The 16901-nt window shown below is 38.3% G+C and overlaps 2 protein-coding genes across 4 annotated transcripts; one reads left to right on the top strand and one right to left on the bottom strand.

Annotated features, from left to right (window-relative positions):
* Positions 1-306: 306 nt before the first annotated feature.
* On the bottom strand, positions 307-8989 carry LOC110796275 (ycf3-interacting protein 1, chloroplastic). 3 transcript variants are annotated; one of them, XR_008929315.1, is made up of 7 exons: positions 8572-8988; positions 8437-8481; positions 6479-6592; positions 5015-5095; positions 872-1039; positions 708-776; positions 307-514 (listed from the first exon to the last, which is right to left on the bottom strand). XR_008929315.1 is itself a non-coding variant. In XM_056837981.1 (7 exons), the coding sequence occupies exons 1-6, from the start codon at positions 8923-8925 to the stop codon at positions 768-770; spliced, it is 771 nt and encodes a 256-aa protein (XP_056693959.1). In that variant the 5' UTR covers positions 8926-8988; the 3' UTR covers positions 307-514; positions 733-767. The 3 variants fall into 3 exon arrangements, 2 of the variants coding, with proteins under 2 accessions (XP_056693959.1, XP_021857010.1); XM_056837981.1 differs by having other exon boundaries at positions 733-776; XM_022001318.2 differs by lacking the exon at positions 708-776 and having other exon boundaries at positions 8572-8989.
* Positions 8990-12088: 3099 nt separating this feature from the next.
* Positions 12089-16260, top strand: LOC130465578 (uncharacterized). The gene is made up of 2 exons (XM_056834393.1): positions 12089-12916; positions 13111-16260. Exons 1-2 carry the CDS (start codon positions 12089-12091, stop codon positions 16258-16260), a joined length of 3978 nt encoding a protein of 1325 aa, XP_056690371.1.
* Positions 16261-16901: the final 641 nt, after the last annotated feature.

The following is a 16901-nucleotide window of genomic DNA, read 5'->3' as shown; positions in this document are numbered from 1 at the left end:
TGTCAAGGAAAATAAAATAAAGTCATAAGACATGGACAATCAAATTCAGCAAAACATTACTTTATCAAACCGTAGAACCGGCCTTCTCCAAAAGCTAATGTTCGTCTGGAGTTTTTACTCCTAGACTCACATCAATTTACAAGGTAACCCTTTTTCTATTGACATCGAAATAGGGGCGCACGCCGCGCACCGCTGAAGATGATCTTAGATTCTTAGCATACAAAAGCTAGAGTGACAAAGTTAACAATTGACCTTTTTAAGGATTCAAAAGACTGAAGAAGCTTATACACTATGGATAAATGGGAGTAAGCAGAAGAACTAAAAGCTTTTCTCAATATACACGATAGGCAAGCAGTAAGCCTAATTAATTGTATTCATGAATACAAGAAGCTTTTACACTATAAAGAAAAGTATGAACATATCTTTACTGCAGGGAGTTGTAAAATAAAATCAAAACAACTGAAACTCCGATTATGACCGGAAAACCGGTGACAAGGTACAATGCTCCATATCCCTGAAATTGAATATATCTTTCTGTAAGCACACACACAATAGATTTTAAATAGATTTATCATCAATCTGAATATGCTCAAAAAACCTATTAATGTTTTTGTTAAATGATTAAAGCATTTTTCATTAGCTAGGATTTGTGCATTGTAAGAAACTAAGAACTATAGCTCAATTATTATTGATTTCCTATTATATACCAAATTTTAGGTGTCCTGTTCTCACCGCTTTTTTCTTGGTCTAATATCATTGCATGGAGCTCAGCTACCCTAGAAAACCAGGCATTTCAAGAATAGAGCATCAAATTATGAGAAAAGATGAAAGATTGGATACAAGCAAGCTCAGAAATGGAACAGAAACAAACCAATATTGGAGGCACGTCACTTTCATCACTGGTTTTTGGTGGCTCAATTTCAGCAGCTGAATCCCAGTCAATGTTGAGCCTCTTTGCAGCTACTACAGGATCAATACCAGTATCAGTTGCTTTTGCGTAGAGCGATTTGTTCTTTGTCGTTTTCTTCGAAGGTTCAGCCTGTAACCAAAAAAACAAAACGGGTACCTTGATGAGAAGCTGATGCCATTTAGAGGCCAATAAAAACAAGAATGCAAGGAAACCATGATATTTGACTTTGAGACAGTAGGTGGAGCTTAATGTCCAATTTAATTAAAAACATTTGGCTAAAACCAAGAAATACAGGTCCCAGGAAAAGGATTAGAAGGAGACATGCTCGGGAAAGAAAGGTTCCTATAAATAAACCTGAAATAGTGACACTGGTGGTGAAACGGAGCAGGAGGAAAATCCAGAGTAGTAACTGAAAGGATAAGATTTGATGATGGTTTACAGATTTGCTGTTAGACAAGCTTCAGTAAGGTTAAGATGCTGACCCGTTTACTTGGTGAAGGGTTGATAAGGAAGAAAGGTAAGCTCCTAACTCCTAACTAGACCAGATGATAACCTTGACAAGGCCATTTTGCAACGGTTACATGCTTCTCAACAGGGGGGACATTTAGGAAGGGATGCTACCATAAAAAGGGTGAAAGCTTTTTTCTATTAGAAAGGCCTGTCAGCATATTAGCAACTTTGTGAGAGATTAGATGAATTTTCAGGCAAACAAGCATGAAGCTGTATCATCACCCGGATTAGTTCAACCTTCGGCAATCCCAGAAGAGATATGGGTTAATATCTCCGTGGATTTCATCTCAGTAAAGAATTTAATCATGATACTGGTGGACAGATTGAGCAAGTATGCTAATTTTATCTGCTATGGTTTATGGATGTTTCACAGGTTTATATTGGATTATGTGTTTAGGGCCTTAGGCTTTATGGTTGGCCTAAGTCAATAGCCAATGATAGAGATCCCATATTTTTAAAGCAATTTCTGGCAGTGGTTATTTTCCATTGAAGGCATTGATTTGTTACTTTCCACTTCTTATCATCCTCAAACCGATGGACAAACTGAGGTGGTAAAAATTTGTGGTAAACAAACTAAGACAAGCTCGTAGTCATTAAAGGTGGGATCATTCATCATTATCATTCATTGAAGTTGGGATCTAATGATAAAATGGCTTCTTGATTCTTTGATCCATTTCAGATTGTGGAGAAGTTTGGTGTAGTCGCTTAAAAGCTACAACATCTTGAGACTGCCCAAATACGTCCAGTATTTCATGTTTCTCAGTAGAAATATTTTAAAAGAACTTTGCCTGCTGCAGCACATATTCCTACTTGGTTCAATAACAAGCCTGACAGTACACTAATTCTCCCAGCACAGATCTTGGAGAGAAGGGTAGTTAAGCACAGAAACAAGGCTCAACTTCAATTTCTTGTTCTTGGAGAAAAGGGTAGTTAAGCACAAAAATAACTACTGAAGCTACTTGGGAACCAAAATATCAGGTATTTGTACAGAATTGAGGACAATGGACAAGTCTTGTTTTAGAGGTAAGGAATGTAAGGTCCAGTCAGATGTTAGTTAGCTTTAACCGCAAAAATAGAAATTCTGTTAGAATTTAGTTACTCCCTCCGTTCTTGTTTATTAGTCCTTATGAAATATTGAACAATCCACTATGTGAATCTCTAAAGAATCTCACCCATGTGAGTAGGATTGAGAAAAAATTAAGAAAATATGGGTAGGTGGAGTGTTTAGTGTTGTTAAATTAGAAAATAAAGGGACCACTTTCATATTTATTTGGGATGAAAAGAGAATTACAATTGTAATATAAGGGTCAAAGGGGAATAATTGTTGCACAAATAAGGAAAGGTTCTAAAAGGGACTAATAAAAAAACATCCCAATACGGAAAGGGGACTAATAAACAAGAACGGAGGGAGTATTTGTTTTTGGCCGGAAATAGAGGTGCAAATGAGTCGATACGTTCACGAACAACTCGGTCAAAAATCAATTAAAGCTCGTTCATTAAGAAAATGAACAAGCTCGCAAATATTTAAGGCTCATTTAGTAAATGATTACTCGAACACTATCGTTTTCATAAACATCTAATTTATAACTCATTAATAGCTCGTATATTTTAATAGAATAATATGAAAAAGTATGTTTCTTTAAAATTTATAATTTAATAATAGGATATATTATTAAGTATAATTATATAGTCCAAAAATTTCACTACTGTAACTTAACAACCAAAAAGCTCTGCATCGAACTTCCTTCGAGTTGGCCACGGGGATTGTTGAAGCCAAGGCTTCAACCTAATTCCAAAACACAAAAATAGGCTGGCCTGCGTGGAGCCGAGGGGCCGTCGGCACCAATCCGTTTCCCGGGCCGCAGTTACAGTCAGGAGATGCTCGCCTTTGGAATTCATCATCTGAATTCCAAACCCCTTGTTGAGGTTTCGGGAGCGTTCACCGAATCCAGTCGTCCCCCATCTTTTTGATATATATATAAGGTATCCTCCGGATAATACCTATTTAAATTTCTCTTTTATCTCCATAAAAAGAGGCTGGGTTGCAAAGCTCATTTGTTGAAGCTCGTTTGATTTAGTGCTCGAGCTCAAAATACAAACGAGCAAGCTTAAACAAGTATTTTACTAAACAAGCTCAGCTCGAACAAAAAAATTAAAAGCTCGTTCAAGTTCGAGCATGCTAGAACACCAATATTCTTTAACAAGTTTAGCTCATAACGTTAATACTTGACTCGACTTGGCTGCATTGCAGATTTGCAGACCTGCTGGGAAAGCAGTTAACTACCAGTTTCTTGTAATTTCTGTTTTCTGAGCGATTCTATAAGCAGCACAATCTCCACAAATCATTCAAAAAATTAATAAAAATCCTCTGCTTCTTCTAATCTCTTTCTTTCTCCTCTTTTCCGTGGAAGTTCAATCTTCCCATTTCTAATTCTGTTCTCGAGTTGCCCAAACAGAATTCAGTAGTTCAATCAACTACTGTTTCACTTTCCCTCTACTCCCATCTGTATATTTTTAGTTTTTTCTCATAAAAGCCTAGTAGGCACGTTGAATTCACCTCGGAGAGAGAAGAAGAAAGGAAGGTAGGAAAAGGAGAGAAAAGACAAAAGGTTATTTTAAGAAAAAGGAAAACTGTTAAACTGTTTAAACAATTTTAAGTGATTCGGAACGGAATTAGCAATAGATGGGACAGTTCATAGAAGAGGTGTCATAGCTGGCCAACTAGGATTGATGGTATCAAAATTTCCTGAAAACTAAAATCCATTAACTTTATACTCTTTGGCTATCTCCTATCAATTACACTATTTGAAGGGTTGTACTCCTAGAAAGACAAAATTTCACCTCAAGTATAAGTGTATAACATACATCTATAGTTTGGAACACCTTATCAAATTAAAATATCCTACGCTTTTTGGGATCCTAGTGTGAACAACTTACTTGTAGATTTGCTTTGATTCTCGAACTGCAAGTTGTTGTCTCTCATTGTTATGAACAGACTAACTATAACACAGTTCCTATTAATAAACACAAGACAGATGCCTCGAATACAAATTTAAGACAATGTATAGCTTGAGCATGAGGTTTCCTTAATGTTAGAGAGTCAAAATTCAGCATGCAAGAATTGTTGTGTTGAAAGATTTTAAGTACCTCAATAATAAGTACAACAACTACAGCTTATAGAGAAAAGCTTTGAGAGTGAGTTAGTGATCTTTTGAATGCTGAGGGGTTCATAAATTATTGAAGAAAATACTGCACCTTTATCATGCACTGTTTTGTTATTTTTATGCCTCGTTTTCAACTTCCCACCTCACTCCTAACAGGGACATTTCAGGAAGGAGGGATTACTGATTCGGATTGGGGACAACAATGTAGCTCAACCAATATGATCTTAATATAAATAAAAGCAATTAAGTGTACATTAGAAGCATAAATCTATAAGTAAACAGTTGACATCAATTTAAGATAGAGCATAAACAAACAAAAAAGTGGTGTCAGTATATCTGTCTAATACTCAAGTTTTACATTAACATAAACTAATAAAAAGTAGTGGGATAAAATAACCAATATAGAGACATGCGTAGCAGTTAAAATTACCTCTAAATTCGGCCAGTTAATCATCTCCTCTGCAAGGATACGCAGAGCATCACGATCTCGTGGAATTTTTCCTTCGTTAACCTGAATGGACATAAAACAAACAATAAGTTCCCTTCTTGTGTAAACAACAGCTAGCACACGAGCGATCAGATATCCATTAATCGTGTGGTAACATCCGACTTTCTAGAGGAAATTACTTGATTGACAAAGCATGATTTAAACCATGGTCATATTTCTCTATGTACGGAAAATTAGGATCATAAATAATGCACCTAAAAAAGGACCACGATTGATAAAAATAATTCCCATACAAGGCCCTATTCCCAACCTTCCTAAAACTTCATCCTTGTTACTCATAATTCTTGCGACTCTTAGTCATTAGCTTCAGCTGATCAACTTTTTCATCAATTCAACTTTTGCTTTGAATCAGTAAACATGCTTAAAAGACATAATAACAAGCCATTAGCATAATTATATATTTCCACACAATTCATAGTTTTCAGAAAAAACACAACATGTAAAGCATCTGAAACGACTATGGTTGTTACCAAGATCATGGTGCCAGTCAGGTGACACAGAAATGACATTTTATGGGTGGTACTCTGCGCTTTGCACTTGTGGTGGCATGAATTGATGGTACGGAACCTTGTAATTATGTTTTAGCACAAAAACACGTTGCGATGAAATAAAAGGTTCTAAACATTTGTATTTTATAGCAAATCAAAATATCGGAAAAAATATTCTTATGTGAACTTCACCAATATTTATATGGATAATGGCAGACTGATGTCAACCATGGTCCTTCAATAGCTTGATTAGGACCTAATAGAGACTGATCAAATTATCAATTTATCATGCCAGGAGCTCCTGCTAGTTTTAATAATATTTCCAGCTCCTTCAAACTATCATTAGTAACCAGTGCAAGGTCAATTATTGAATTAGAAGATGAATTCTCAATCCTTCTGATCATGCATCAGGACATTCAGAACTAGAGTTGCCCAAGAGCTCACTCTAGAAATGTGGAACATAATTTCCAGAATTTGAAGTTCGCATCACGGTCCCCCCCTAATATCCTTTATAAGCCATCTATGAATGAAACGCAATCCCTCCACCCCCAAAAACAGCAAGCCCCACATGAAGACTCTAGTAAGACTTCATACCAACATGCATATATGGAAATGAATTTCTCTATCAAAACGAAGGAAGAGAATGTAAGATATCGGCCTGCACAAAAAGAGGCTAGCAAAGTACAGTCGAAGGTATATTTTGATTGCTTTAATAGTTATGTATAGTTCGAGATAAAAATTCTAAGGCAGAACAAAGTAGGGCATCCTCAATCTCATAATCAGAAAACATACCAAGTTCAGATTTCTCAAATGAATCAGCACAGGCATTTAGCTACACAGTATCACAGAAAAATCTTAATGACCAGAATAGGTGAAAGAACAAGGGAAATACACTTACTTCTTCCAAAACAGCAGCCAAATCCTCCCTTGTTGGTCCATCAGAATCATCGATTCCAACCAACCTTCGTCTCTCAACTTCTCTGGGGTCCTCAATCATAATAGTCAGCTTGACCTACAAAGTTGGACGCAGGAAACACTTATTAAGGCGTGTAATGCATGCCATGAAGTTCGGGATGATAGCCAACATACATCATCTTTTTTGTTCAGTAACCCCACATCCTAAAACAAAATAACATATTTTTTCCCACAAAAGTTCATATCCAAAAGCTCATCACTAGTAAAAAAAAAAAAAAAGGCAGAAAAGGAACCACACCAGCAGTACCAAGTTACATGCAACTACACATCATCATGGCATACATAAATATCCTTACATAGCGGAGATCACAATATGTATGTTAAAGACATAAGCAGTATCAACTATCAAGGATAACAGGAAAATTAAAAAAAAAAGATTGATTAGAAGCATAATCACCTAAACACTTGCTATGACAAGCTTAAACTATACGACAAGGTTACAGGGGCTTAACTTAAGCTTCCAACTTTCCAAGTCATAAGTTGATTTTAGGAATTTTTTTGAAAAAAGACCTTTTACGTTGTACTTTTTGTGAAAAAACACCTTTTAAAACTCTTTTTGTGAGAAAAATATTATCATATAAGGTCTGTTTCTCACAAATTTTCCTTGATTTTATTTTGGTTTTTTTTCCCCTAAATTAATTTGCAAAGCAGGTTTCATTATAGGCATGATTTATCAGATTTACTTAGCTAGCATGATTTAGATTAAAATTTGAGTGTTGGAATACAAGTCAAGTTAGTCCTATCTACTTAGGAAGTTACATAGCTTACCAGGACATCTTTAATACATGTTATATTTGGTAGAGATTAATGTGAATGAGATTGCTTTTAGTTTTGGTGATAAAGGTAGAAAAATCATGGCATACTTAATGATCTGAGGCTAAACAAATACATTTAAGTTTTTGTTCACTAAGATTCTGGGTGAGATTTAGGCACTTCAATCCAGTCTATCAACGTCCTTAGTGAGAAATGTTAGGGTTTTTAGTTGTTGGTTTGCAGGTGGTAAAAATAAAAACAACATAATCTTTCGCCTTAATTCTCGGTTATTTCAAACATTCTTTCATTGAAGGCAACTTCAGAGGCTAGACCTTTTGGCCAAGAGACTAGCAACTCGGAAAGTTTGATCAAAGCGAAATAGTTGCTAATCACAAGATAATTTCCTTTCACTCTCTTGAATGAATTCACACTTCCCTGCCCCTTGACAAGTATCTAGCACCCGACCCCTTTACTCTTCCTCACCCTCGAGGTCCAATAGAACGGAGCCTAAGAAGAACATATGGCTATTCTAGCTTGTACCACAACAGCGAAAGTGAAAGTGAACATATGTTTCTTTTTTATTTCAGCAGCGAAAAATAACATATACTACCTCCGTTCCTTAATGTTCTTTACGCTTTGGAATATGTGTCCCAAGTATGAAAACTTTGACCGTAGATTCTCATTGTTATATACATCAAAATGTTATCATTTAAGATCTTGTTAGATTGGTCTCGTTATGTATTTTCAAAATATTAAATTTTAATAATTTTTTCACATACGGAAATGGATATATAAGTGGTTAAATATTGCATTGGAGTTCGTGCAAATAGTAAGCGTAAAGAACATTAAGGAACGGAGGTAGTACTTCGTATATATAAAATCATGAACCTATTATAAATTTTGAGTTGGTTCTTCCGACCAGGATGTACATCATGGTCCGAGGTCCATTATATAATAATTGGCAACTTTGATGTCCATAAAATCAATTTAAAATCATGAGCACCTTACAAATTATAAAGAGAAATGCTAAATTAGATTAAACATTTCTAAATGAAAAATAACTTCTATTGGCAAACAATTGAATTAACAAACTTGAAAATTGAAGAACAGTGAACTAAAATTATGTACCTCTCCAAAAAGCATGTCCCTGTTCTTCTTCAGCAGCTTCAAAACCTAAAAAAATTAAAAAATTATCAAAATAAAATAACCTTTAAAAAACTGCAAAGGATAAGACAAAGTTAATAACAGAGGAGAGACAATTACTCGTTTAATTTGGGCAATGTATTCCAGATCCTCAGGAGTAGGTTCTGGTTCTACATCGTCTTCCCCTTCCTCTTCCTCAAAAGCGGTAGTGGTAGCGGGAACCCAAGCCACCGAGTCATCCGTACCAACACGAGCGAGTTGAATCGAACGACGGCGGGGACGGCGGTTGACATGGTTGACGGAAAGAGAGAGAGTAGTATTAGCAGGGTGGTTGGTGGTGGTGGTGGCGCGATTGAAAGGCAGTGAAGTGGTGGTGGAGCTAGAACAACGGTAGCGGTGAGATAAAATGGAAGACGGACCAGCAGAAGATGAAGAAGATGATGTTAGTGGCAGTTGTAAATGTTGCGTACCCATTTCTCCTTCCCTCCACTGTTACTGTTAGTGTTATCTATCTAGTCTGTTTTTGGTAAGACTGATGAGTTATTAAATTAATGTTTTTATTTTACCGGCTGAGCTTGAACATTTCATTACGTGGTCGCCACCTTTTTATTATTATTATTATCGATTTTTTTTATGAAATAACCCCGAGTTTTGGTGTAATTCACCAGATGTCTATCAAGTTTTTATAGTACTTAAAATGTCCCTAAAATAAAACTTAATACCCCAGATACTCTTACTAATGACGTGTTGTTGGTGCTCCGTTAACCTACTTTCAAATTCACCAAATACCCCTATTTTTTAATACTTATTTCACCAAATACCCCTATTTTGAAACTTGATTTACCAAATACTCATATCTTTAAAGTAACAATTTTAATGTTCAACAAAACATGTAATACAAATGGGTGAAGTGATGAAGAATATTTGTTGAAGTCTTAGGTTTTGGATCCTCTAGAGTTCTAAAAAATAACTCTACCAATATCAACCATTGAATGAAAAATCAATGACTCATATATTATCATTCCAAAATTCCCCCTATTTTTTCTCATCAATATCCACCATCTGGTTTTCCCTTCCCACTAATATGAGCCATTGATTTTAAAATGTATGGTTTAGATATATACAAGTATACAACTCTACCTTTTATTAAAACTCTATAGGATCCGTACCTATAATCCGATCTAATATTGCTTTGTTACAACTTTGTTCGTGCCTATAATTTGTCTATTTGAATGTAAGCTAAGTGCACACCAGGAGCTAGATTTACCCTCCTTCCAACAGAATCACACGAGTCACGTGATTATTGAAATTTGTTGTCCAAGCTTTGTTTCAAAATAATAGGTCATACACTTTACTTAAACGTTCGATTTACTTTTTTTTATCATTAATTTATAGTTATTTAGAGATAATCATATAGGACCTATGTCCCCTCTATTGATTGTTACTTCCCTACCATCTACTAATTTACCCATGTAGTCGTACTGAAAACACACAATATGGAAATGAATTGTGTTGCCAGTTACATAACAGACCACAAAACAGAGGAATCAACAGTTACGTAACTGTTACCATCGTATATAACTCAAAAATAGAATTGATTTTGCTAAAAATAAACCATTCGTGTCACAGTTTATAGTAGGAAAAAAAACTTAAAATTCTCTCTATGAAAAACACGGAAAACTCAAAAACTCAACAAGAACACGATCTGTTGGCAAGATCGAACAAAAAACCTAAGCGCAAGATCACAAACTATATATTTGATAGACAACAAATGCCTCAGGATGAACAAATGGAAGATGCAGCCAATGATGAGACTCATACTAATACAGAAACCATTGGAAGGATTAACACTGTAGAGGGACGCACACCAAATGCCCCCCTTCTTTCAGAGACATGCTAAGAGGTCCTTCATCCCCTACATTGGAGATCCAACCGTTTGATGTGGATGAAGAAGATGATGATGTTTCAGATGATGATATAGCCCCAGAAGACATAACCTTCGATGACAGATGCCCTATTATTCTGCTCTCTAAGGAGGAGAAGAAACGAATGAGAAAACCTTGGAGAAATTCTCTAATAATCAAGATGTTTGATGGCAACTTGGGATACATGGGGCTCATGAGAAGATTAAAAAAGAAATGGAACCTAAAGGGGGAATTAGCATTAACGGATATAGGATGCAAGTACTTCATCGCGAGGTTCACAAACTCGGCTGATTACAACTACGTACTTACCCAAGGACCATGGATGCTCGATGACAACTATCTAACAATTCGAAAGTGGGTGCCTAACTTCGTCCCGGATGATGCTCCGATCAAAGTACTTACTGCTTGGGTGCGTATCCCCAACATTTCAGTTGAGTACTTTGATGTCCAATTCTTGAACAAAATTGGGTCAAAAATAGGTAAAGTACTAAGGGTTGATAAATCCACTGCCCAAGCGGATCGAGGTCAATTTACCAGACTAAGTGTAGAAATTGACCTCACCCAACCTTTGCTTTCAAAATTCTGGCTAAAAGGTAAAATCTGGAGAGTCCAATATGAAGGCATACGTATGGTATGCTTCAAGTGCGGAACATTGGGGCACAATGAGGAAGTCTGTCCCTTGCTTCGAACACGAGCTTTGGAAGAAAATGCGGTGAAAAACATCAATGATCAATTGCAAAACACAACCATCAATAACTCTCATACAGTGACAAAGAAGCCAGAGGAGGAAGAGGACTTTGGGTCCTGGATGCTTGTAAAAAAACCAATAAGAAAGAGACCACCAAGACAGAGCAAAGCTAATCATGTGGCCGGAAAGTTGAACAATGGTGGTGCTAAGGTGGCTGACCAACACGGTCAAACCGGTGGTAACTCAATAATGGAAACAGTAAATACGGTGGTTGCCGCAAATCAAGGGATTGGTTCTAGATTTTCAATATTAAGAGATCAAGATTGCCAGGTAAACACTACAATTTCGGGAGTGAATAACGGAGTAAATCTTGAGAATAATGTGATGACCAATGAAGAGGAAACTTCCTTTGACACGGTTGATCTGGGAATCCAATCCCAAAACAATTTAGGAATCTCCAATAACTCCCTTCCCTTTAATTTAGGGAAGAAATCATGGAATAATCACAATTCTACTTCGTCTAAAACTACTTCCAAAGTGTACCAAGCCAAAAAGAAAGCTACCCTACAAGACACCCCTAGAGTCCTCTCTGATGTTAACCTAAATGCCACTCTCAAGCCACCAGCATCAAATATTCTCAAGCCCATTGAAGGCAAGGAAAACTCCTTGCTAATATTTAAAGCACATACCAAGGCTACAGAAATAATCCCACAGAATTTTGAACAACAGCTACCCCCCACACAGAACCATGATGTTTCCCTCACCACCCCACCCACCCAATGTGATCAGTCTGAAGATCCCCCCGAAAAAAACTCTGTTTGCAGGACATCCAATGGAGAAACCATACTTTTACACAACGAGCCCCCTGACCCACATACTGGAAGTTCGGATAGACTCGTGGTTGGAGCCAATATCAACGCCCCCGGAGCTGGTAGTAACATTGTTACTGCCCAATGAAATCCAACGCCTGCTACGGTTGATAAGCCTTGCTTACATGTCCACACTACGAACAATCCCAGTTTCTATGGAAGAACGAACCCCGAATTTAGCTCCGGATACCTTACCCATTACGTGCATGATTTGGAATGTGCAAGGTGCGGGAAGTAGAGCGTTTGTTTCAGTTTTGAAAGAAATTGTCAGAACCAACCACCCTAATGTTATTGCCCTCGTAGAGACACGCATGGGAGGTGATCAAGCCCTCTCAATTGCGTCGACCTTAGGGTACTCAGGCCACACTCGTGTGGATGCAAACGGGTTCAGCGGTGGCATCTGGATTTTTTGGAAGCCAGAATTGGTCACTGTTGAGCCAATCATCAAGCACAACCAGCATATTACTATGGATATTACAAGAACAGGAGCTACTCCTTGGTATTTCACTGCGGTATATGCGAGTCCAGACCCCACGAAACGTAGAGAGTTGTGGAATGAATTAAGAGAATTTGCAAGCACCAATAATAAACCTTGGCTCATTGCTGGAGACTTTAATGATACTAGATTTCCTTCGGAAAGAAACAGATCGTTCAGCGAGACAGATAGAAGATCAGCAAGGTTCAATGATTGGGTAGATGAGATGAACCTAATTGAGATAGAGTTCACGGGAGCGGCACATACTTGGGCTCGTGGCCTAACCCCGGAGACAAGGCAAAGTGGGCGTCTTGATAGAGCTCTTTGTAACGGCGAATGGGGACTGCGTTTTGAGCAAGCTAAAGTGAAACATCTTCCCACATCCCACTCTGACCATTGCCCAATTTTATCTCACCCAATGGCTTTGTCCCATTGCATTCAATTAATAGACCCTTCCGATTTCAAGCTACTTGGTTATCACATGAGAGGTTTAAAGAATTTATCTCAAGTAAGTGGAATAACTCTTCTACGCTGATACCTGCTTTGGCCCAACTGTCTGACGATCTCCAACAATGGAATAGAGAAGTGTTTGGCAACATCTTTAAAAAGAAACGAATACTTCTAGCTAGGTTGGCTGGCATTCAAAAAGCACTGTCAACCCGAGTAGACAATTACTTACTCAACCTAGAACTCAAACTGCAGAGTGAGCTAGATGAAGTATTAAAGCAAGAGGAAACACTGTGGTATCAAAAATCGCGAGTCGAATGGATAAAGAATGGAGATAGAAATACCACTTTTTTCCAGTTAAGCACAATAGTGAGAAGATGGAGGAATAAAATAGTTGCAATAAAAGACTCCAATAATGACTGGATCAGTGATAAAGATTTAGTTAAAAGTCAGATTGTTAACTATTTTACCTCACTGTTCACGGATGAAGGGGAGCCCAGTTTATTTGATGTGCCAAACGACGTCTTCCCGGAGTTATTGCAGAAGGACTGGGATAGATTATCTTTGCCTTACACAAAACATGAGGTGGACCTAGTGATCAAGAATATGGGGGCACTCAAAGCCCCGGGACCGGATGGCTTCCAAGCTATCTTCTATCAAAAGAATTGGGATATTGTTGCTAATAAAGTGTATGAGATGGTAATCCCAGTACTTGAAGGTAAAGGGTTGCCGGCAAATTTGAATGACACACACATTGTTCTAATTCCCAAGGTTGATCACCCTGAACATGCTGCCCAGTTTCGCCCGATTGGCTTATGTAATGTGGCTTACAAAATAATCACTAAGGTGATTGTTAACCGTATCAAACCACTACTGCCCTTTCTCATCTCGAATACCCAATCAAGCTTTGTCCCGGGGAGGAAAATCACTGACAATATAGTGATAGTTCAGGAGGTTCTGCACACCATGAGAAGAAAACAAGGGGAAAAGGGTCTTATGGCAATAAAGATCGACTTCGAAAAAGCATACGACCGACTACGTTGGTCATTCATCAGGGATACCCTAATGCAAATAAACCTTCCTTTGCTTCTAATTAATGTGATAATGGAGTGCGTAACAACTGCTTCCCTCCAAGTTTTATGGAATGGTGAGCCATCCAACTCCTTCAAACCAACTAGGGGGATAAGGCAGGGCGACCCGCTTTCACCGTACTTATTTGTCATGTGTATGGAGCGGCTATACCAAACAATAGAGGAAGCCATAGTTAATGGTCACTGGAAACCTATTCGGGCAAGTAGAAATGGACCCTTGCTTTCTAATCTTTTCTTTGCGGATGACATCATCCTATTTACAGAAGCAAATGTTGAGCAAGCGAATATCATGAAGAACTGCTTGAACAGATTCTGCAATGCCTCCGGACAAAAGGTCAGCTTATCAAAATCCAGAATTTATTTCTCAAAGAATGTCAGTGAGCTAGCACAAGCAAATATCAGTCAGGCCCTGGGTATGAACGTTACTACTGATCTAGGTACTTACCTAGGAATGCCTACTATCACAAGTAGGGTAACACGAGCCACATTTAGCCACTTATGTGAAAAAATAGACCGTAGGCTCTCAGGGTGGAAAACGAAATACTTATCTCTAGCAGGCCGCATTACACTGGCTAAATCCACACTGTCTACTATAGCATGCTACTCTATGCAAACGGAAAAAATACCCCGTACGATTTGTGATGACATTGATAAAAGAACGAGAAGGTTCATTTGGGGTGGTACGGAAGAGAAGCGTGGAGTACATCTCTTATCCTGGGAGACACTTCAGAAACCAAAAGAACATGGAGGCATCGGAGTTCGGTCTTCCAGACAATCAAACGCTGCTTTTTTGACCAAACTAGGCTGGCGAGTGTTAACTGAACCTCAAGCTCTTTGGTCACGGGTCCTACGTGCTAAGTACTGCAAGGGCCGTTGTGATATTGATATGTTCGAGCCTAAAAAGGACAGCTCCAACGTGTGGAAGGGAATCACAGAAAACTCCAAATTTCTTTGTGAAGGGATGAAAACAGCGGTGGGTAATGGGTCACAAACATTGTTTTGGGATCACAAGTGGGCAACTGACACTCCTCTTAGCAACCTCGCCACTCAAAATATACCCATGGAAATCACAGGAGCTACTGTAGAGGAGATGTGGGAACACGATCTTGGTTGGAAATGGGACTTATTCTCGCCATACTTGCACGCTGATATACTGCAATTAATTCAATCATTTGAATTGAAAAATGACCCAAGCATTGGGGACTTAGTGTATTGGAAAGATGGCAAAAATGGGAGGTTCTCAATAAAATCTGCACTTAGCATAATGAGGCACGAGGATGATGGGTTTGATGATAAAAGCTGGAACCTAATTTGGAAAACACCCGTACAGCAAAGAACCAGGGCATTCTTATGGATGGCAGGACATGACAGGATTCTGGGTAACATGAACCGCTTCAAAAGGCAGATGACAAATGATCCTAAATGCTTCGTATGTGGTGATTTGGAGGAAACATCCATACATATTTTGCGAGACTGCCCTGCTGCAAAAATAGTGTGGAATAGATTAGGTGGGAGAGCTAATGCCCACAACTTTTGGCAGGGTAGCATTAAAGAGTGGATAGTAGATAATGTGAACGAGGAAAATGCAGGTTTACACGAACACTGGCCTACCTTCTTCGCACTGACTATATGGTGGCTTTGGAGATGGCGGAACTGCCATGTATTTGGACGTCACTCTGAAATCCCAATTGATGTGGGTGCATTTCTACAAGTGCGCTTTGACGAGACACGTAGGTGTTTACAAGAAATGGAGGAAGAAGGCAACAGCAACCACAAGGCAAGGGTCGAAACCAACATCAGTTGGATTGCCCCAGAAGATGGCTGGTACGTTTTGAATTGTGACGGTGCAGCCAAAGGCACTCCTGGACCTGCAGGTGGTGGTGGAGTCATACGTGACCATTGTGGGAATTATATCTCAGGATTTACAGCAAATTTTGGACATTGTTTGGCTTTTCGAGCGGAGGTGCTGGCACTCACTAAGGGACTAGAATTGGCTCATAACCTTCAAATCAAAAAGCTGGAAATCCAATTGGACAGTTTGTCCTGTGTACAAGCACTCCAAAGCAACAGCAGAGACGATGCTGCCTGCACTCATGAATTGAACTTCTGCCGCACAATGCTAAACGATCCAACATGGAAGATAAGAGTAGCTCATGTCTACCGCGAAGGCAATAGGGCAGCTGATTGGCTTGCCAACCAAGGTGTACTACAAGATACGAGACTCGAAATCATAGAAGGTGTTCCACCAACTCTAAGTAAAATTCTAGAAGAGGATATGAGAGGTGTGGCTTTCCCACGTTTCATACCTCCTTAGCTATGAGTCTGTAGTAGTTTTTATTTATTTGTTTTGTTTTCTTTTTCTTAGCTTTGGGAACTCTATTTCCTTCACTTGAATAAAAAAAATAAAAATAAACCATTCGTCTTTTTTTTTTTTTGGTAGTTGAGCAAAACAGTGAATGGGAAGAAGTAGAGGAAAGTAGATGGATGATTTTGAGTTCCTTGTTCAATTAACAAACTGAATTAGTAACTGCAAATCTAGAAAAGCCACAAAAGGCATATTCACATGATTCTAGTTTCAGCAACAACGAAAAAAGCTGATCTTTGAAAGATGCATTTTCTACTTTCCATGACAATGCTGGATTAATCAGATTATAAAACCGAGTAACAAAAGATTAAGAGGCTAACTAGCTAATGAAGTACAACATAGTAGGAAATGTAGAGAATTTGAACCAATCAATTAACCAAGTGACAAGAACCAATAGTTTATCGGCTCACTTCACTAACATAAACCATTTGTTTGACCAAAAGTCACACAATTCTTAGCTACCCTTTTTGTTGGTCCATAATCTCCGAGACTCTCATTTTGAAAGCCCATCAACCACTGATCTAGGTGGTGAATTAAACCCAAATCCCCACCAAAACCCCTGCACCGCAACTACAAAGCTCCAACCGACT

Source organism: Spinacia oleracea, chromosome 1 (genome assembly GCF_020520425.1).
Source record: "Spinacia oleracea cultivar Varoflay chromosome 1, BTI_SOV_V1, whole genome shotgun sequence".
Classification (NCBI taxonomy): Eukaryota; Viridiplantae; Streptophyta; class Magnoliopsida; order Caryophyllales; family Amaranthaceae; genus Spinacia; species Spinacia oleracea.
This window is presented reverse-complemented; position numbering and strand designations above follow the sequence as displayed.